We start from the raw sequence: 22,256 nt of genomic DNA, 5'->3' as shown, positions 1-22,256 counted from the left end.
CTGTTCATCTGCTGCAGACTGGTTTTTAGACCTGCAACCTATTTTGTCCTCAACTTGTCCTCTGATTTTTTTAATTTATCACTGGTTAAAAAATACTATTTTATGCTCTTCAAATGTTGTTATATTTGAAATTTTTTGTAGATTCAGTTAAAGAAACAGGAATAAACGATGTTGTTTTTGCAACAGGTTTCTAGTAATAAAGTATATAATAATAATAATATTTAAAATGAGTTCTTTGGTAAGCTGTCTGTTATGTGTAGACACATGAGTTAGGTTGCTTTTTATGCTTAGTAGTGTTAAGTGGTGTAATAAGCCAGAAAAAAAACATTCCTCTGAAAATGGTACAAGGATTGGGCTGAAATTGAGTGAAAAAGCAGCCAATGTCCAAAGAAAAACCTTGAAAGACCTTCAGAAAACCTGGAGAAATGCTCAGGACCACTGGAACCCAAAGAAGAAATGAGGGCTAGCTCAAGACTTTTGCACAGTACTGTATTTGGCTTTGCTTGTGCTTTCTGTGAGTGTGTCCCTGCGCATGCTCGTGACAACATTTGGGTGAAAGGAAGAAAACACTTTCCAACATTTGAGTTTTCAAAATGGTGCAAATTTCCTTGGGGTGAATTTTTCACTTCATAGTAAGACAAACGCTCGAGTTTCTTTTTTCTGCTATGAACAGCAAGGGAGTATAATTTCTGAAAGGAGAACCCAAGCTCTTTCAGTCTACCATGGCAAAAATAGCTTTAGTCCAACAGTATTTCCGATAGAGATCCAATATCCCTTTTCTTCTGTTTATTCATTTTGACACCCAACTCCTTCACCGCAGACTCTTGCCAATTTCCAGTCTTTCTGCTCTGTTGTCAGGCTGTTCCCTCGTCAGAGCTCTAATTGCAAGCTCTTCCCTGTGAATGTAACGGCTTTATTTAACAATGGCCTCACTCGAGGAGCTCGACTGGCACCCTTATCTTTGATTGGCACAAGAAGGAATAATGTTGCTAGTATATACTAATCTATTGTCTCCACTCCATCATCTCTTTTGCTATTTCCCTCCTTTTGTCCTCTGTTTCCCTGTCCTTGATTTCCAGTTCCTTCTCAGAGCAACAGAGTGCTTTTTTTGCTGACAGAGATGTTACCAAGCTTGTCATGTGGAAAAGTAGAGGGATGGGGGGAATGATTAGAAATATGAGTGAATTCCTTTTCTGCATCCGGATTGGCAGTAATGTTAATTCTCTTATCTCCTCCCTCCAAACAGCAGGAGAGCGAGCCATTTCTAAGCTCTGTCATTCCCAGCCCATTTCCAAACCCCTTCCAGAAACCATTGACACTCCAGTTCTGGTAAATGTTTGTTATTGACACCCTAGTAGGATTAACTCGCAGTTCAGAGTGGAAAATGCTACAGCTATATTTCCCAAAATGTATAAAATGGGAATAAAGATTCAAATATTTGCAGATCTTTAAAACCCTTTGTTTAATTGTAAATAGGACAGAGGCTAAAATTCATATTTCAGTTGCTCAGCAGTTTAGAGGCTTCTTTTTTGCACTTTTTGTTCCATCCCAACCAAATGTTTTCAGCAAGTAACAGGAGTTGACTGCAGGCAGGTCCTTTTAGAACCCAAGCTCTTTAACTATGAAGCCATGTGACTGGTATACATTTAGACAGGCCTGTCCTGACACAGGTGTCGTCGAGATGGCAGCATCTGTGAAAGCACGATTGGTGCCTTCACAGACATGCAACATACACTAACACACCCCCAGTGTCACTGGAAATGTTGGAATTTCTGTGAAAGTCAGATTGTTCCTCTTGTCTTTAGTCTGGAGGCTCTGTTTTGGTTCCTGTCAAAGTTTCTACCTTTTGAAACAAAACCACTTCTGTTTTTTTTTTCCTTTTATTTTCTCATTTTCTGTGAAATGCTACACAGCAAAATCTCCAGTGTTCATTTAACACTGGAGATTTTGCTGTGTAGCTTTCAGTCTTGTGCTAGGAGAGGAATGGAATCACGTGATCGACTGGAAGCAGTTTCTCTTGCAAAATGTAATTTCCTGTCTTACTGCTCAAAATCCAGCACGGGTACAGTCGTTGAATTAACCCACTTTCCATGCTTGTAAATAATGAATTTAGAACTTGTGAACTCCGAGTCCTTTGAAGTCAGACGTTTAACAGCAAGCCTCTGGCTGCACTGAACTTCACTTGACATCAGTTGAAATCACTCTCTCTGCCTCTCTGCTAATAATGCAGTGCAACCCCCAAACATCACAGTGGTTCATCAGGCAACTGTTGCTTAGTCGTTTAGTGCATTATAAGCTAGGTCCCAGAAAACTGCTCGTAATATTAGCAGGAAATGTATTACGTACTCTTTATTTTGGGACATTCATATTTGCATTCATCGGGTAGATTTTCATCCCCCTCGCTTTTTCATTCAACCTATACTTTTGACAATTTTTTTTTTTATATTCATTTTTGTTTTTCAGTAGAATGAAAAGATTTTCTGTGCTGCACATTACTTAAAATCTTTATGAAATCATGACTCCTTATTTTCCTGCAACATCTGCTCTTTTTGTAAAAGCAAGCAAAATTGTCACAAAAGTAAAACATGGGAACAGAAGAGTAGGTTGAAGGTCTAAATGATTCTATGTGTACAGAGCAGATTGCACTGCTGTTCTGAGCTGTGGTTGGGGCTATGGCTATGATCCGACTACAATCGATTTCAGTAAAAGTAGCATTTTTTTTGTCTAGGCTACATAAATTGTCAGAAGAACAGCTGTAGACAGCTGTATTGATTAAGACAGAAGCTTACTGGTCTGTCAGACATACGTTGGACTGATGCCTCATCGTATGCGAGCTGTCAGTGCTGGTTAGCTTTTCACACCGAAGGTGTCCAGCTCAGCAGTAACTACCCCAGGGACAGCTTTCAACACACATTTACTAGTTGTTATTGATTTTTAGCAGTCACTGTGTTTAACAACTGCCATTATGAACCACAGGGAGTTTGGCATTAACAGATTTCCATCTCTGGGATGTCTTTGGTGGATCCATCATAATGGTGCTGGCTTGTGTGGGGCTCACAACTCAACTTTATAACCCCTTTGCACTACGCTTGACTGCCAGACAACACAAACCCATTTATATCTGTCAGCAATTATCATGTGTGATTTTGTCACTGGATTGGTGGTGCCTAGTGCTCCTGCTTCATAATCTGTGTCTGTTGGCTGAGGTCTGTGTGCCATAATACCTTTTTTTGTTCCTAAATGACAGTTGGTTGTTATTGTTAGAACTTGTACAGCTAAACCAGCATTTTTACATTCATACAATGAGTTTCTCTGCTGATTTCCTTCTTGTGATTGTTTCACTCTCGGATGAAAAGCCCTGTCTTATAACAGTATCAGGTGCAGGATTATGTCCTGCTTGTGCAGTTTTAACCTTCTCAGAATGGGCAGCAACATATTTCCACAATTTTGTTGTACATGTACAGTGACAGTAAAGGGCTGTTCTATTCTCTTATTCTATATGTTTAAATGTTTTTTCTGGATGCTTTTTGTAGAGGTGTATAGGTGTGGATGTTTAGAGAGGACATAATGTATCTGTCTGTCAGGTAATAACTTCATTCTGCTGCACATCTATTTACCGCTACTGAATCTTGATGGTAAACGTGTGGATTAGCACACTTCTCCTCCCACTGTGTAATACTCACATGCATGCTAAGAGAGGCACCATGAGAACTCCTTTCAGGTTTATTAGGACGTTTTGCAGATTACCACTGGGTGCAAAGCACCATAAGTGTTTGAGGGAGTGAGGGTGGAGTGTGTGTTTGTGTAGTTGCTGTGTGGGTTTGGCAGAGGGGGGATAATTGTGCCCCCTTAATGCGCACTCCCACTCTGACTTACTCATCATCATCTCATATCTTGCTCTTCTCAAGCTGTGTTTCACATTGTGATAAGGCTTTTTTTTTTCATGAATAGTCATGAAGCACCAGCTGATAGTTAATGTTAATTAATTCTCTTTGTTAACCCCCAGCTCACCCTCATAAGTGAGCAAAAAGAGCTCCCACTGGACAGCACAGATGGATGCACAATGAAGCTGTGGATCTCACTGGAACACATTTCAGATCAGTCAAAACTGAATTCAGTGTCCCTGAATCAGAAATGTTCCCTTTTCATTTTATTTATTTCTTTTAATAAAATACGTCTGTTATTTGTAAGACAACTGGACAGATAAAGTTTATTTCGAAGCTTGTTTTTTCTCATGATTTTGCTGATTGGTTTTCAGAGCACTAAGGTTAACAGCTTTCGTGCAGTTCAGTAAGCTTGCTCCCTCTTTGCATTTTCAGTTTTCTTTTCTTTCCCCAGCCCCTCCATCGCTGCCTGCCTGAGGACTAGACCATAAATCTCTTTGCCACACTCCAAACAGGTCGTTAGAAATCTATTAACTATAAATATTAAACAAGGACCGTCAGTTAGTCTCTCATCCCTATTGTCAGATCTCGTCCTTCTCTGAGAGCTACATTGACTTGCTTTTTTATGTTTTAGTCAAACAGCAGGAAGCATTTTATGGTTGGATGCTGACAACTGGCAATTACTAAAAAAAAAAGAAAAGAAGACAGCGGGAAGGCCCTGTCAGCGTCACTGTAACTAGAGTACATATTGCTCAGCTTGCACACCTTTGTGGTTTACAGGTTAAGAGGTGCATTTTTGGTGGGGAATTTCCTTTCAAGAGAAACAATAAACCATAGAGTGAACACTGATTGTTGACGACTGTCATCAGGCAATCATTAAAGGTTCCAGAGGGAGGCCTCTTGTGTTATCTTATGCTCTGACAGCATCCCTGTTGAATGAACACATATTAATCTTGTCACACACACACACTGACCTGTGTGATCCCAGGCAGTGTTAACCAATGCACCCACTTTTTACTGCCCCCCCAGGCAGTGATTTAATAATGGCTTTAATTCAGTGTATTGTCTGTTAGCACCTCCATGGCGCTGCTCAGGTATATCCCTCTGGGAAGCCAAGATAATTACTCCCAATTTATCATCTCTTCAAGTCTGATGAATGGCTCAGGGTACATGCTTAAACAGAGTTTGCTCGTAAATTATTTTTCTTGTCTTTTTTCTGTCCTGCGTTTGGAAGGCTGGAGTGAACGTTTTGCTTCAGGACATCAATGGAAGCATTCCTCTGGACTACGCCATTGAGGGGACGGAGACCAGCTACATCCTCCGAAAACACTTGGAGGAAAACGGTAAAGTTGGTATTTAATGTGTGTTAACTCTTCCCAAACAAATCCAATGGCTCACTTCTGTTATGTCACACCCTTTTTTCAAAGAGAAAAAAAAATCCTAATGACTACATTTGTCTTGCTTGGGACGTATTTGGATGTTATGTTATACCTGCAGCTAAACATGAGTTGCTCTGTGTGTGTACTTGTGCATGAAGGTGAGGCACACCCACAGGCATAATTGTGGTATATCGTGAATGGGGCACTAGTCTCTTAAAAAAGGTGAAGGTTAACAGCAAAGTAGGAAATTAAAGAGACAGAGGCGCAGGGAGAGGAAAGCGGTATAGGCAGAGACGCATGAGGGCAGAAGGAGAAGAAAATATATAGAAAAAAATATCGAGAGACATGCAGAGAATGAAGAACGGGAATCATGCTGACAAAGCTGGATAGAAACAGATGATGACAATGATTGAGGATTTTCCCTCACCCATCTGCCACACATGAGGCTGCGCTGAATAACATGACAAATGCAAGCTTGTGAGTGGAGACGGCGAACTCATCGAGCTCAGACCACCCTGCACATGGGCGCACATCCAGCCTCTGAGTCTTTTGAGTCTGCTTCTGTCTGTCAGCCCCTGTGGTGATCCCCCCCCCCCCCCCCCACCGCGCCAACCTGCAGCACCTCTGACCCTCCCCCATCAACCCAACCCGCCACCACCCATCCACCACACCACACCGCCCAATCGCATTTGGTTTTGCCACCATAAAACATACTTTTTCTCACACAGCCTCGCTCAGCCTCTGTTGCTATAGCAACCTGGCTGCATGCGCTCTCACCCCATCAAGTTTGCGTGGTTATAGGAGAACGACAGACTTTCCGTGTGTGTCTGCATCAGGATATTTTTTGTACTCCGCCATGCCATCGGTTTCTTTAAAAATCGTCTAGCTCATTCTCACTGTTCTCGTTAAGTCACTGACGGTTTAATCCACCACTGGATTCCCACAGTTTCTGGCAAGCTGTGGATTTTTTTTACTATCAGTATGTCTTAAAGGCCTCCACACCCAGAGGCTCTAATTTGTTTGGAAACACAGTACTATTGATTACCTGATTTAATCACGGCTGTTTGGAAAAGTCCTATTAGTTAGTGCCCTCAAGCTTATCGCACTGAAATATAGATTGACTGACAATCAATCTACATTATTACAGCAACCAAAGTAAGGTGTGCAGTGTGTATTTAATTATGAAAAGATACATAGATCTTCATTGTTTGGGATAGATGCGCTTGTAAACCTCTGTTTGTCTTTGATGGCCCTGTTACAGAGGTCACAGGGTGGAGCAAGTGTCGGTATTTTAATTTTCATTGTTGAGCGCAGGGCCAGCTCTCTCCTTATATGATGTCGTTCACAACTGCTAATATAAAACAACGCGTGAATCTCAGATTTAGTCCCGTAAACAGTTTAGCTCTGCAGGAGTGTAGGAATGAGCTACAACCAAGTAGCTCATTCCTTTAGACTGCAAAAGTCAGTAAACCACTTTGTTTTAAGCAGTTTAGTCTAGTAAGTTTAAAAGAATATGTATCTGGCTTTGATTTATTGCTGCAGTTAAAAGGTCAAAAATTGTCTGGGATCAAACTACATCAAAACTGTTTCTTTTATGTTAACATTTTTGCACAGAATAAGTAAAACAAGTAATGGCTCTTTCCAGACAAGCTTAGCTGTAGACTCAAACCCTTTGTCAGCCAAGAGCTTTATTGAATATTTCTCTTAGTCTAGGGCAAGGCATGTCTGGGAAACTAGCTTACAGTGCATTTGTCAGTGAGATGTAGGCTTTTCCCCTTTGTTGCGTTAGCTGCTTCAACCTTCATGCAATGCTGAGTTAACCATTTCCTGGTTCCAGCGTTATCCACTGAAATATGAGTTTTATCAACATTCCCGTTCAATTCTTTGCAAGATAATGAGTCAGATTATTTGGAACTATTCCTTTAAGCATGCCAACTAAAGACTTACTGTAACACAAGTTTCTCAGTTATGGTGGTGTTTTTTTTAGGTGTGGATGTGTCATCCATGCATGCCATGAAGATTCAGCGACCCAGCACCATGCTCTCTGATGTTAGACAGCTTGTAGCCTCAGGGGGAAGCCTCAATCAGCCCAATGAAGAAGGAATTACTCTGGTATGTAAAAGCACACATGTGTTAGGATGTAAAAGCTTTCTGTTGCACTTAAACTTACAATTTCTCTTTGCTGCTCTCTCTCTCTCTGAAGCTCCACATTGCATGTGCGAGTGGTTACAGAGAAGTGGTGTCTGTGCTACTGCAGAGCGGTGCAGATCCTCATCCTGCTGACAACAACTTTTGGACCCCTCTCCACCTGGCTGCTAAATATGGACAGGTAACCCACAGCTGCACAGAAAGCCAGCATGTTATGGACGTTGATTAAATAGTCCCCTAAGTTAAACTCAGTAATGAAAAGATGAGAAAAATTTGTGATAGATTATTCCAGAGAGAAGCGTGCCTCCCGTTACCTTATACACACTCTGATAAGCTGTTCTTCTTCGTTCAGTCGATCAGAAACAGGCACACAGGAGGACTCTGTGTATGAATTTGTTACAACAAATGCATACAGCACTCTAGATTAGCAGTTTAATGGCTTCTCTCAGAAGAGAGGAGATTGATTTCCAGATGAGATGGTGGAACAGGAAGGGAATAGGATCTGCTGGTTTGGGAGGGTTCCAGCTTTGAAGAGAGGAGACTGATCACATTCAGATCTTGCTGACCCAACTAGTTATTTAATTACATTCTGGGCTGTGTGCTTGGCTGCTGACAAAGAGATTTTATTCATTTGGTGTGTTGAGTCGTTCTGTCTTTGGTTTATCTGTTCTCACGCTATGTTTTTTTCCTGTGTGTTTTAAAAATATTTTTCTTTATCTCTGTGCCTTTTAGCCTTTCCCAGTTTCATTCACAGGGATCTTCTGATTTAGTTTTCTCTCTCCCCTCTTACTGAATTCCTCTCTGTAGTTGCTTCATGATCAGATTATAGCTATTCAGTAAGCTTAAATGTATAACTCCACATAATTCTCTTTTTAAATTGAATTTTAACCTTCTTCCATGTCTTTGTTTTTACAAAAGCCATGCTGTGTGTGTTTGTAAGTGTTCTATGTAATATGTAAGTATATTTGACTTAAGAGTGTCAGTGTGGAGGATTGGAAAATCGATTAGGTTTCCCTCGCAGTGCGTAATATCCTTAGCCATCAGCTCTTTACTGGTGCCAGTGCTTTCTTTCCTGCATACAAACTACTCCCAGAGCCTGCTTAACATTTACCTTCTGGTGTCTTCTTCTTATACTGGTTAGTGTGGCTGGGACGAGACTTTATGGCTGCAAATGTGTGCAAGTATCCAGCTAAGTAAATCGTTAGTTCTGCTAGTAAGAAGTTCTTCTGACACGAGTCCCAAGCAGACGATTTCTTTGTAAAGACTCGCTGGAAACTGTAACACCGACCGGTGCATTAGACCTAAAAACCCCATGTGGAGTGTGGTATTCACACTAGACTGACCCTTTAAGAAGATGTATGACCTTATTACTGTAGCTAATTAAGCTTACCTCTCTCGGTCTTGTGATAAGTTAGACCCTGGCTCTTGGCTTCCCTGATTTGACTCAGGGCTTTTCAACTTGTGTTCTCTCGAGGGAGACATTTTTAAATACTTTTGTGTTGGATTTTGCAACTAAGTGACAGGGTATTAAAATGCGGCGCTGCAGGGATTTGGATTAATTTATTCAGTTTTATAATGAAGTTACACGTGAAGGCTGTGGAAATATAGCAGCATCATGATTTTATATAACAGGTTCATTTTTCTGAAGGACTTTAATGTTAATGTCAGGTTTTGCATTGTGTGACAAATATTAAAGGGACATGTGGGCTTTTCCCCAAAACTACTCTGTCTGTGGGAATCTACATCACCACTGAGTTTGCCTTGTCCCTGCTGAACCGCCGTGTACTGATAGCCATTTCGTAGTGCTCCTTTAATCTTTGACCCACTCAGGAGTTCAGATCTCGTGGTGCTGCTGACGAGCTGTCAGTATTTATAGAGCGCGAGTGTCGCTGACGGCATTTGTGTACAGTAGAGACGCTGTAAACTGATTGCTGAACAGCTGTTGACATGGGTCAGAGCAAGTCTACAGAATGTGCTGAGTCACTCCCCCATGTACTTTGATGATGCCTTGTTGCTATGCAGTACTTCAAAGAATCTGAAATGTGAACTGTGACTTACAGAAAAGTATGTTGGTACATTTGGTATTGGAGATGCATGAAGTTGGGCAGTAGTATTGAATAAAATGATAAACATCAGCACTCCAGAGACCAAGATATCCTGACCTTTGGTAAATCGCAATTTGATTGTGTCATTTGTCAGACTCTTTTCACATTGTTGTTCCCAGGACAATCCCCAGACTTGGAAACCTCCTCTGGCCCTGCAGGAAACAAAACACAACTGCATTTATAAGCTCACAAAACTAACCTTGATGTGTAAAATCTATGGAGGGCCTTGTTATTGATTTCTTTTCTTTTCTTTACAAAGTAGAGGTCTAAAAGTTTCAACACTGTGCAAAATGTACAGAAGAGCAAAATGGGAAGACATTCACAGATCAATAAAAAATGTGTCTTCAAATTGTGGAACAATTTCAGAGTAATGTTCCTCAATGTAAAATTGTAGAGACTCATAATTGTCTCATGAATATCTCATAATCTACAGTACATAATATCATCAGAGGATTTAGAGGATTTGGAGAAAGCTCTGGGTGCAAGGAACAAGGCTGTAAATCAGTATTGGATGCCCGTGATCTTCAGCCCCTCAGACTGCACAGCATTAAAAACAGGCATGATTCTGTAATGGTAATCTCAGGGCTTCAGGAACAGTCTGTGAACACTGTTCAAAGTGCTATCCACAAATGCAGGTTAAAGCCCTATCATTGCGAAGAAGAAACCAAATGTGAGCGTGATTCAGAAACACTGATGTCTTCTCTGGGCCAAAGCTCATTTAAAGGCTTTACATTTTCTCACTTTAAACATTTGATATTATTCTAAGCCTCTATTATCTATCTGTGGGTTTATGAGTCTTATAAATCATTCAGTTTTTATTTGTATTTTACACAGCATCCCAAGATTTTTTGGAATTGGAACATTTAAATATTTTGTTCTCACTGAAGGACACTTTCTGTTTATTGGTAGTTTTGCTGGATGGTAACCTTTAGTTAGAACATTATTACAGTTATTGCTGCATAAAAATGTAAAGTGCTCTCTTTTAACAGCGCTTGTTATGTTAGAGTTAAATGGAGCTGTCCTTAAACTCATTGCATCTCTCCCACGTTGTAGTGAAAATCCTTCTTTCCAGTAATTTGAGTCCCACTAAAAATACCTGCTGTATACTAATCCAAAATACTTTATCCATATCAAGCTGTGCATCACACTTTGTGAGCAAAGACGGGTGGTGAAAGAGACAGTCGCTCTGTGCAGAAATGATAGTAGACAGCTATGGGGTTCTTTCACTGTGACATGTAATGGGAGATGGGCTCATTATTAAAGGAGCTCTTCGGTCGGAGGCAACACTTGTGTAGACTTGTGATGTGTGACATATGCCGTGTGTAACATCTGCGAGTTGCTAGTACGGTTTGTCTCGGTAAACCGTACTACATTTTTGCATACCCACTCTTCTCTTCACGGTAACTATAAATGTAGGTATAACCGCCTCATCTCCCGTGACCTTGTACAGGAGGATGTACAGACCTGCAATGACATGTTTTTGTAGGTTTTAATGGAAAATGGTTGTGTTTGTCCCATCTCTTACAGACAAGCATTGTTAGCCAGCTCCTAAGGCATGGCGCGAACCCGACTCTGCTGAACTGCAACCAAGACAAGCCCTACGGTAACGTATTTCACACAAATATACACGTGTGCCTAGAAACACACACAGACGTGGCAGCGGGAATGGGCAAACACATTTGAGAGAGTGGGAGGTAATGATGCGAAAAGAAGTAGGGGCATAAATTTTGTCTTATTCAACTCAGCCCATTCAAAAGCATTAACAGTCACTGTGATGATATAAAACAAAGAGGCATGCACAAAAAGAAAACAATAACACCCTGTGCTAAACACAAACACATTTTTGTCCTGATTAAATTTGGTTGGTAGCAGTAATTATATACCACCGGTGGAAATCATTTGCTAATGGGCATAGAGGTAGCATATTATTACCGAAAGCATGTTTTGTTTGTTTGTTTTTTGTCTTTTCAGCACTAAAAGAATAATTGGGTGTTAGCATGCTGCAGTAATAATAGAATCAACAGAGACAATTAACCGTTGAGCACATTTGGTTCACTACTATAGAAGTGAACATTTCCTGGGTGACAATTCTCCATCCACAGGGGAAGAGGCGTCATGCAGTGGTTTAATGATGAGCTTGAAAACAATGCGACTCATTTGCTATGGTCGTCTAGCTCACCAAAATCTGATGAATTTTGTTGTCATGTTACATCTGATCTTTCCTACGAAGGAATGGTAAATGGTCTGCATTTGTATAGCGCTTTTCTAGTCCATAGGACCCCAAAGCGCTTTACACTACATTCAGTCATTCACCCATTCACACACACATTCACACACTGGCGATGGCAAGCTACATTGTAGCCACAGCTGCCCTGGTGAGGTGAGGTGAGGCTGCCGGACACTGGCGCCACCGGGCCCTCTAACCACCACCAGTAGGCAAACATGGGGTTAGTATCTTGCCCAAGGATATTTGGCATGCAGCCAGGATGCAGCCTGGGATCGAACCACCAACCTTCTGATTAGTGGCTGACCTGCTCTGCCACCTGAGCTACAGCCACCCAGTTTTGACGTTTGCTCTTGAAGTTGTGTCCTGGAATCCAAATCTAACCGTGCTGAATAAACAGCTCGCTGTCAGTGCGTAGGCCTCAGTCAGGCAACCATCGAACAGTGGTTTGACTCAGTCGCCAGTAGTGCGCATGGAAGATGTTGGCTTTCCGTGTGAAAAGTGGGGTGCAAACTGGAAACGGACAACATTCACCTTCAAAGTAAAAGTTGTACTTTTATAAATGTGTTGGTTATAGCTGTGAGGTTCAACTTTTATTTTGAAGATGGATTTTCTCCATTTCTGGTTTCCCTCCCACTATTTCGAAGAGTAAATAGTGAATGTTTCCATGCAAGCATGTTACCAAGCAATCACAATGAGGTGTTGGATGCAGGACCCATATTTCCGATTTCACCCAGTGAGAGTCAGCCACTACTAGCAACCACTTGCCAACTGGTTGGGGAATAAGAATTTTTGTCAGGAGATGACTAACCGGCCTTTGGGCCTGTGAGATTGAGGCCTTACATTAAAAAAACCTGTCATTTTAGAGTTGAAGCCATTACTAGCTAATGATCCAGATCAATGTTCCTAATGCTGTTGAAGAGCAAAGAACCACTGGGATACTATCCTGTGAGAGTGTTTAGAAATCTTAATAGTTCGTTGTGTCGTAGTGATGATATGTTTTTTGTATGTGGACTTTGGATTTACCTCCTAACCGCTAAATTGTGGGATAAAATGTCATTTCTGCCTCTTACCACTTACTCCCATCGTGTAATCACTACTCTGACTGCCTCACTTGGGTCTTAGTCGATACCCCTTCTAGCATGCAGTCTTAGAAAAGAAGTGAGACAAGCCCTTAGAGACTGAGACTCAGAGTCCAGAGCCCCACACCCCTCCAAATGACGAAAGAAAGTCAGAACAAGAGATGAGTGCCTACACAGAAATAAAAAGACAGCTTCAAGCCATTCCAATCCCTCGTGCCCTCTTAGATCTCATTACAAAAAAACGATCTTAACTCCTTCATCTGAAGCACGGTTGCATTGATCCACAGAGTGTATTCTCCACCAGTGACCACTCATTCGCACAAATTTTAAAGGAGGTTTAAGCTTGGGAAGAGAACAAAAAGGTGTACCTGTGGAGTGGTGTGACCCTTACAGTCTTTTGAACAACATCATTACACTCTCAGTATCTTTAGATGATAGAACTAGATCGTACAAATCTGACATTTTAAAATTTGTATCTCTATCGAATTAAACATGCCTCTGTGAATTTCAGATTCCCAAATAATTTATCTCATATTTTATATCATGTCATTAGATATTGCAGTGTCAGAGCCCATAGCAGATATGCTGCTGAATGCAGAAGAGAGCTGGCAACAGAGGCTGAAGGACCCCTCTGCTCCTCTGCCCTCCACTGACCAGCGCTATGATAGTGGTTCACATGACCTCAACACCCCTGTCAAGAACTTGTGGGTTCACATTTTTCAAAATCACAAAAATTGTCACATATTATAAACCTTTTTTTTTCTCTTTTGCTCTAGTTCACCTTATTGCCTAACCATCTTCTATGCCACCCTATACAGGAACCCCCTGGGTATCCCAATCGCTAAGCGGGACAGTCTGCTGGAGAAATGTGCCATGTTCAGAGAGGCAGCTGGAGCACTGAGGCGACAACCCTCTCAGGATAATGGCCTAGATAGCCCCTTTGGCTCTGGAGCCAGCAAACTGGAGCAGGTACCTTGTCATGTTACATGCTGCAAAAATCTGAGTAAGACAGTAAGTACACAGAAAATCCCAAAAAGTCCAGAGGGGTTTACGCAAGACAGAAGAAAGAAAGTTCCATAAAGACAGTTTATTTGTCCTCAAGGAGAAGAAAAATATAAACAAATAAAGCATACAGACTTGTACATAGTTATATGAAACACAGGGTTTACTTGCATGTTGTTTACAAAACTCTGAAATTTGACATCATGACGTTGCATGTGTCACATTATGTTTTTCTTTTCAAATTTCAAATAAAACAGTCACAAATAAATACATTTCAAACATTATCCATCCTCTCTGTTGTCTATTCACACCATTTTAAGAATAGATAGCTCCAAAATTAAGCATTTGAGACCCATGGCCATTGTAAATCCTCAAGTTATCTTTTCAGCCCTTTCATCCTTTCTGAGAACACTGTGAGAGTTTGCATTAAACTAAGTGTATTTTCTTCAGGTGAAACTGATGCCTCCGGCACCCAATGACGATCTGGCGTCCCTCAGTGAGCTGACTGACAGCAGCCTTCTCTACGAGATGCAGAAACGTTTTGGCAACGACCAAATCTACGTAAGACTCGTCTGTCCTTGTGCTACTTAAGAATGAATTCCACTCAACATTAAACATTCATTAGAGCCCAGAGCACACAGAGAGCACTGACAAACACATGTTCTCATGGGCTTAACAATGACATCTAGTTGTTTATTTGTTGAGTGTGTTTTATACCCTGGTAATTTTCTAGGTGTTTGGATCACATCACTCATTTTTTATACCCGTGGGCTCTACAGTCACCTTCCCTTAAGCATATATGCATGTACAGTAAACACATATAAACACCATGCACAGTGCATCACAGATTCTGAGCACTATAATGTAGATTATATTATGTTTTTTATATTCTGTATTCATTTTTACAAATTCAGAGAAGAACAAAACCAACAAATATTGCTGTATAGTCAAAGCATAACGATATTTTCTGTAATTTTCTACAGTCAATGTCTAACAGTCAAAAACTGCTAAAACTTGAAGTGAACGGTTTTGATTCACTGTGCTCACTGCATAAAACAAAGGAAAACCAACTATACCATCTTAATGCTGTGACACCAGTATACAGGACTGGTAAATTCATTTGAATTCACAGTTTGTAAACTCGGACCTACAAATGCACTTAAACTTCTGTTTTAAATGCTTAAAAGTGGGGAATGATCAGTAGAGTTTAAATGATCTAAAACATTGCTGGATTTTATCTTTAAATAATAAACACGGTTCTTGAGCCACCTCTCATTTCTTTATATTTTGCATTGAAAATGGGAAATAGGTTCAGACTTTCAGACACTTTGCATCGGTTGTAGATTGTTTTTTAGGACTGACACTTCGTAATATAGATATTAATCTGAAAATGGAATGAAAACAAGTGGAAAAAGCTGGCTAATGTCAAAAGAAAAACTCTGAAAAACCTTCAGAGAACTATTGTTCAAGATCACTTGAAGACATTACAAGAATATCTGGCTCCTTCGAAGCAAAATATAAAGAAATGAGGAGTTGTTCAAGACTTTTGCACAGTAAGTGTCGTATCCCATTCCAACACAAATACTGAGACACATGACAACTGCGAAATCGATACCATTTAGATCGATTGGGAGAAAAAAATTAGAAGTAAAATGCCTTCATCTCCAACAATTGGTCCATTTTGTATCTCTGTTTTATAGCCCTTTCCTTTAAAACTCCACTCCAGCTCCACAGGGATGGAGCTCTATAAAGACTGGAACCAGATCAATGTGGAGCTATCAGTGCGCTCTCTTCTCTGTGAAGAGGCAGTGATAGTCTGTTATTATCGAAACCCAGATGGGCCACAGACATTAGGGTTAGTCACAGCGGGAGACGAGGATGAGGAGATGACAGTGAAAGGGAGTGCAAGCGGTGGATGAAGAAAAGAGAAACGATTGGAATTCAGAATATTGAAAGCTGGGTACAGGAGGTGCCCTAGATTTAAATGAAGACACTGAAATGTGCAACTATCACAATAATATGGGAGCATACCTATGTTAATATTGTAGAGTTGCACAAGAAACAGTCATTCATTGTGTTTCTTTTTATATGCAGCTAAGATATTCTTAAACCCCTCAAGGAAGCAAACGCTAGCTTGACTGGCTTTAAACATAAAGTTTGCATCAAGACGTTGATGAGAAAAATAAGAGACGTTTTATTCCCGTTCATTATATTTCGTCCGTATGCACTTGATATTATGTGCGAAGTAGTTTGAGTTTTTAGAAAGAAGGTGAAACCAGCCGAGATATGATGAAGGCAAGAACAAAGGCACCGAGGGCTCCATATGTGCCTAGCAGGGTGGTCAGAGATGGGGCTTTGATGAGCTGTCACTGCCTTCTGCCATTCCACCGCTAAACCCCCGATGAGAGTGGCAAGGAACTGAAGAAATACAGAACAGAAGACTCTGATTATTGACAAGCATGTCATGAGATTAAACAACAGAGTTAGATGGTAAAAAAAAACTATGGAAAGTTTTAAACACTTAATGAAAAAACACATGAAGAACATATTGTAAATTTTGCTCTGTGTCTTCAAGAATTGGGAATGTGTTCAAGTCATTAAACTGAAGCCATGTTCTTAGGTCAGAGCAGCATGTTACACAATGTTAGCCCGTACTCTATTAGGGAACAACAGAGTCTTAGCTTTCAAACAGCCTCCAGGACTCTTTGTCTGGAACAGAGGGTTAGCAGTTTAGTGGAAGGGGTCAGAAATTTGGAGCTGGTGTTTTTTTTTATCTAGATAGCTTCAGGGTTTGCCTGTGAGAGAACAGATTTGTTGTCTTTATTAGAGAAAGGTCATTACGGGGGTTATTGCTGGAGGTCCCTGCTTGACCTTTCTCTTCCACGACATTAACATTACCTTATAGCAATGGAAAATGCCCACACAGTTAAGCTGGTAAGGACAGAGTGGGACAGCACTTTTATTTCTAGGTCAGTGTTGGCTTTAGGCAGGTTGAGAGTAATTTTAAGCGGTGTCAGCCTATTTGTGTCAAAATGGTCCATCAGAGATATATTTTATAACACTGAATGAACTTGTTGCTTTAGTGAAGATGACTTAGGTGTATTTTCTGCTCTTTTCTAGACTTACATTGGCCACATCCTTCTGCTGGTCAATCCAAACAAGGAGCTGCCCATCTATTCCACTTTGGTAAGAATGCATTTGAGTGAACTTACAGGTATGTGCACATATTTGGCCTCACGCTTGAAATTCATGACTTTATATTTGACAAACTACATACTATGCTTATGGAAGTTTATGATAAATGGGGCATGTATGCGGTACAATAAGCAGGGAATAAGCAGATGAAATGGACCTTGTAGTTGATAAATAATGCAGTCTTCCTGTCAGTTACCCTGCGTAAGGCTGACTCTGCATCAGCCACGGAAGACAGAAGCACTCAGGCACATACATACACGCTACCTCTCACCTTAAAAAAATAGCATATTTACGATAAACCAGTAGAGAAGCCTGTCAGTAACGGGTCTTTAGTTCTTTATTAACATGTGAGCCCAATCATAATAAAGAGGGTTTTGGTTTATTTTAAATAGGACTTAGCTCATTTTGAAATAGCTCACTTTTTGGCAGGTAGAGGCTTGCCCATGTGGATCCCAGGAGGGGTTTCATGGATCTTCTGCTACCCTGACAGAATGAAGCCAAGCCCCTCTCTGGCTGTCCCATTCCTGCCTCTGTCTGGATTCACTCCAGGCATCTATACCCAGCTGAGAGGATGTGAGGGGGCAGGGAGGAGCTAGTGTAAGAAGGACATATGTCACAACATGTGTGATCTGCTGGCCGTCTGTCACCTCCTCTGGTCTGGTGGTCCAAAAACCATCCCCCTTTGCCACAGCCACTAACACTGGCACAGGGCACACATTGTGACATTACAGTCGACTCACAGTTTAATAGGACAGATACTCTCAGAGACAAGTTTTCTTATTTATCCCTCTTGGATTTTTTTTCAATTTTTCATTTTGGTTTCGATAAATATTATTGTAGTGTAAAACTACAGATTCTAATGACTTAAACAGGATGGTAAAAGACCGCTTCTTTGTGAAGTTGATACACAATTACAGTGACACACAGAAGGTGATACCCAGTATGGTTTCTCTGTTTTGGTGAAACTGAATCCTTATCTCTTAGCTAGGCCATGTTTGTGTCCGTTTTATGTAACATCTTCTCTTCCTCAGGTCAGTCAGTTGTACCTGAGCTCCACGGGTCGCCTTTGCTCTTCTCTGCCGCCTCACATCTTCTCCTCAGCAGAGAGAGCTTATCACATGATGCAGCAGGAGAAACGCCCGCAGTGTTTCATCTTGAGGTACACCTGCTGCTCATTCATTTGTACAGTCACTGAATGGTCTGCTTCAGGATAATGTAACATAAAAAGTCCCTAAAGTTGAATGACTGCGGGAATAATAGTGAGTGAAAGTTAAGGCGGCCACCTGGTTGTATGCACCCCTCTGCCACGCACCTGTTTAGCACTCCCTGAGAGGTTAATAGCTCTCAGCCTGAGCTGAGCTGTAGGCTTGTTCAGTGTTCACACTACGATGTATGTTTACTGGGAGCAATGCGGCGTCTTGTTCTTTGTCCTCGACTGGACTCAGGCAGCTCCCTGATTGCAATTAAATCCTGTTCCGACTCTCCAGTGACATTCCCGCTGAGTTGTAACCAATCTGGCAGAGACTTAATGCACCCTCACCATAGGCTATTCATCTCACTAACATGCACACCCCCACACACACACGGAGCCGTGGAAACTTTGCACTGTTCACATGTACACGCATCCTTTGTCCCCTCAGTCCTTTCCTTTATCATTTCTCCTCTTGTTTTGCTTTTGTTCAAGCTTTCTGTTTCACTGTGGTTCTTCTCGTTTCTTGAAGTACACACATGCACGCACACGCTCCGAAGCACAGACACACTTATACACATTTATTGGCAATCAGTCTCCAAGATCCCCCGAGGCAAGTGTTCTAACAAAATGCCCTTGAAATCTAATAAAAACTGGTAAATGAAAAGACAAGCGAAAAGACCGTTGGACTTAACACTCAGCAGGGTTGTTAGTAGGAAATAAAGCGACGCACGTACACATAGACAAACTGTAATACAGCACACTGCGGTCATTAGTACAAGCTTCTGACCTTCTCGAGCCATCTGCTTGGTGTTACTATGTGGGTCGCAACTCTCTGCATGTCGGAGAGTGTCAGTGCATGTACTGTAGAGGTACCTTATGCCAGACTTAATATCCACTCAACAGAAAATTAAAAACAGGACCTCACTGCCAGATAAGTTGTGGCCTTAGTGGTGCGAAAAGGGGCACTCAGTGGAGCAACGTTATTGAAAGAACAGATTATGAATTTAATGGGAGGGAATCCCTAAAGGGATGACGTCAATAGGTAGAAATTTGATGACTAATAAGTCACACTTAGTCTTCCAAGGCACATATACAGCAGTGTATCACAAAGTTTAAGTTGCTCCCATTACTCTTTCTGTTTTCATTTGTTGTAAAAAAAGAAAAGAAAGAAAATCCCATTTAAATACACCCGTGTCACTCGACCAGAATTACTGCCAGACTTTTTGAATCAAGAAATCACTTAAATAAATGCTAAAGTGAAGAAGGCTAAAAGATGTCAAAAAATAACACATAATGACACAATCTAAAGAAACTCAAGGACAGATGAGAAGCAGTCATTGACATCTATCAGTCTGGAAAGAGTTGCAAAGCTATTTCTAAGGCTTTGGGACTCCAGTGAAACACGGTGAGAGCCATTATTTACAAATGGAGAGAAGCTCAAACAGCAGCGAACCTTCCCAGGAGTAGACAGCCTAACAAAATTATTCTAAGAGTGCATCAACGACTCATCCAGGAGGTCACAAAAGAACAAGAACAATATCTAAAGAACTGCAGGCCTCACTTGTCTCAGTCAAGAGTTCATGAATGAACAATAAGAAAGAGACTGGGCAAAAATGGCATCCATGGGAGAGTTCATGGGAGGCTCGTCTCACATATTTTCACATTTTTGGAAAATATTCTGTGGACGGAAGACATGAAAGTAAGAAAGTAGCAGCATTTAATAAAAAGAACATCATCCAAACATGGTGGTGGTAGTGTGATGATCTGGGGATGCTTTGCTGCTTCATGAACTGGATGACCTGCTGTAAATGATGGAACCACAAAGTCTGCTCTCTGCTAGAAAGCCCTGAAGGAGTATGTCCAGCCATCAGCTTGTGCCCTGAAAAACAGTAATAATATTAATCCACAAGGATGTCAAAGACTCACTCATAGTTATTACAGATGCTTGATTGCAGTTTTTTCTGCCAAGGGTGGTAAAACCAGTAACTATGTGTAGGGGATAATTGGATAACTTGTTTTCCCCTTAATAAATGAAATCAAAATTTAAAACCTGCATTCACTCAGATTATTATTTAAGTGCAACAAATGTGCAAAGAAATCAGGAAGGGGGGAAATTCTTTTTCACGGCTCTGTAGACTGATGGATAGATTTGTAAGCACAGCAATGCATGTTCATTGTACTGAAGATTGAAGAGTTGAGGCTGAAGCAGTATAAAATGCTGCAGCATTAGAACTTGAAACAGTAAGGGCAAAGGCATGTGAAACAATTTATGTACCACCAGAGATATAAATTACTTTAAATCTGCATCTTTTGTCTCTCCCTTTGTTTCCATAGTGGCGAGAGTGGCTCTGGAAAAACAGAGGCGTGCAAGCACATAGTGAGACACCTGACAGCCCGCTCCAGCACCAAAGGCTTTATGCTGGAGCCCAGAATGAAACATGTAAGTTAGGACTTATCTGTCTACAAGCTGTTCTTTTATTTTACACTTCAGTCAGTCAGTGGGTTGGGTGTCCTGCAGCCTGTCATAACTAAGGACCATGTGCTGCATGTGTGACTAAGCACTCATGTATCATTTGTTATTCGCAACGGCAAAATGCTGCAATACTAATCCACTGACAAACTTAATGTTTGTGCGTTTTCCTTATGCTTATGTCTCACTGTGCTTATTACTTCTTTTTCCTGCAGTCCCTGTGATTAAAACAACTCCTCCAAAATAACATAGCACACAGCGAAGCAGTGCTCATAACTGTGTGAATATATCCTACTGTTCCTCTGTCGCTGTGGCAGGGGAAATAATAAATGTATGGATTAGCATACCACAGTACTGTAGTCTTTTCTTCTCTGCTTGTTAGCTCTTCATTTGTCAGATAAACCATTTGCGCATTAATAAACTGTTTGATGGCATCATAAACACTTACAGCCTGAAGAGGGATTGTCAAAAAAAAAAGACTGTAGAGCACTAATGATCACATGCCCTTAATAGGATATGTTCTTGTGAATCTGGAGAGGCTACAGCTAAGAACGCCAAAGAAGAGATAAGACAGATAGACATAAAACATATATGGACTGAAGTTTTTTTTTTTTTTTACTGAAACATAAAAGCTTCTTAGCAAGTTCAGGAATTAAGTGTCCTGAAAGGCGAAAGCCTTCACCTCGTGAAGGATTCAGATTCTTGTTGTGTTTCCAGTTGCTGTGGTTCAGATTTGTTGAAAGCGTTTAAAACGTGAGGCACCTGCGCTGCACTCACTCCGTCTTCCAGTTAGTTTGTCAGTCATGTAACTATGTGTAACAAAACAACATGTAGCCTGGGTTTGGATGAAGTCATCGTTATGCAGTTAATATCTGGGTCAGCTTGGTCTTATAATTCTGGTAGCATGCTGTTTTGAGTGCTCAAATAATGGATGTACACTGACATCTAGTGGTAGAAAGTGGAAGCAGGGCTCCATTTTTGCAAGGCATGTATGAGAGATGCTTTAAGTAATAGAAATATATAGATAATAAAGGAATTCTGAGAGACCATAATGTCATATGATTGATGGGAAATGCAGGTCAACTGTGTACTGGAAGCCTTTGGCCACGCTAAGACCCAGAGGAACAGCAACTCAAGCCGCTTTATCAAGCTGCTGACGATCCAATACTGTGATAAGAGGAGGACACCACTCAGAGGTAACCTGCATTTCACGCAACCATAGCGCTGGATGTGACTCTGTTGCACGGATCAAAACAAAAAACTTCAATCAGAATGTCTCTGTTCTGATTCGATTCACACAAAATAAAATATTTACCATTTTTGTTCCACACATTTTATTCTTGAATATTAAAATTATTGTCAGAATAACAGAGTAAATTTCACATTCTCAGCCACTGTATTTGTGATTAAGATACTCTACTATTAAATCCACTTTCTTCAAGATCAGTTGCACACCAGCAGAGGGCAGCAAAATCCTATATGTCTGTTTCTTTTTATGTGAATCACCTTTTTTTTTTCTTTTACTCCAGTTTATTTGATACCTGTCGACTGGTCTTTCAGTAGTGGCCACAGATT

At 40.9% G+C, this 22,256-nt stretch overlaps 1 protein-coding gene across 5 annotated transcripts in view; it reads left to right on the top strand.

Annotated features, from left to right (window-relative positions):
* Positions 1 to 22,256, top strand: part of myo16 (myosin XVI) — a 102,615-nt gene that overhangs the window by 29,064 nt on the left and 51,295 nt on the right. For all 5 annotated transcript variants that reach the window (XR_014888895.1, XM_085248701.1, XM_085248702.1 and 2 more), the window contains exons 5-15: positions 5,119 to 5,227; positions 7,251 to 7,375; positions 7,467 to 7,592; positions 11,044 to 11,119; positions 13,376 to 13,526; positions 13,641 to 13,791; positions 14,275 to 14,385; positions 16,945 to 17,010; positions 18,051 to 18,178; positions 20,546 to 20,651; positions 21,760 to 21,877. Coding sequence is in view for 4 of the 5 variants with exons in the window: in XM_085248701.1 (XP_085104827.1) it covers positions 5,119 to 5,227; positions 7,251 to 7,375; positions 7,467 to 7,592; positions 11,044 to 11,119; positions 13,376 to 13,526; positions 13,641 to 13,791; positions 14,275 to 14,385; positions 16,945 to 17,010; positions 18,051 to 18,178; positions 20,546 to 20,651; positions 21,760 to 21,877 (1,267 nt within the window). In the remaining variant the exon portion in view is untranslated. The remainder of the gene's footprint in view (positions 1 to 5,118; positions 5,228 to 7,250; positions 7,376 to 7,466; positions 7,593 to 11,043; positions 11,120 to 13,375; positions 13,527 to 13,640; positions 13,792 to 14,274; positions 14,386 to 16,944; positions 17,011 to 18,050; positions 18,179 to 20,545; positions 20,652 to 21,759; positions 21,878 to 22,256) is intronic.

The sequence above is a fragment of the Mchenga conophoros genome, linkage group LG16 (genome assembly GCF_057382185.1).
Source record: "Mchenga conophoros isolate Kocher_MC1m ecotype Shallow Benthic linkage group LG16, M_conophoros_male_GT1.1, whole genome shotgun sequence".
Classification (NCBI taxonomy): Eukaryota; Metazoa; Chordata; class Actinopteri; order Cichliformes; family Cichlidae; genus Mchenga; species Mchenga conophoros.
This window is presented reverse-complemented; position numbering and strand designations above follow the sequence as displayed.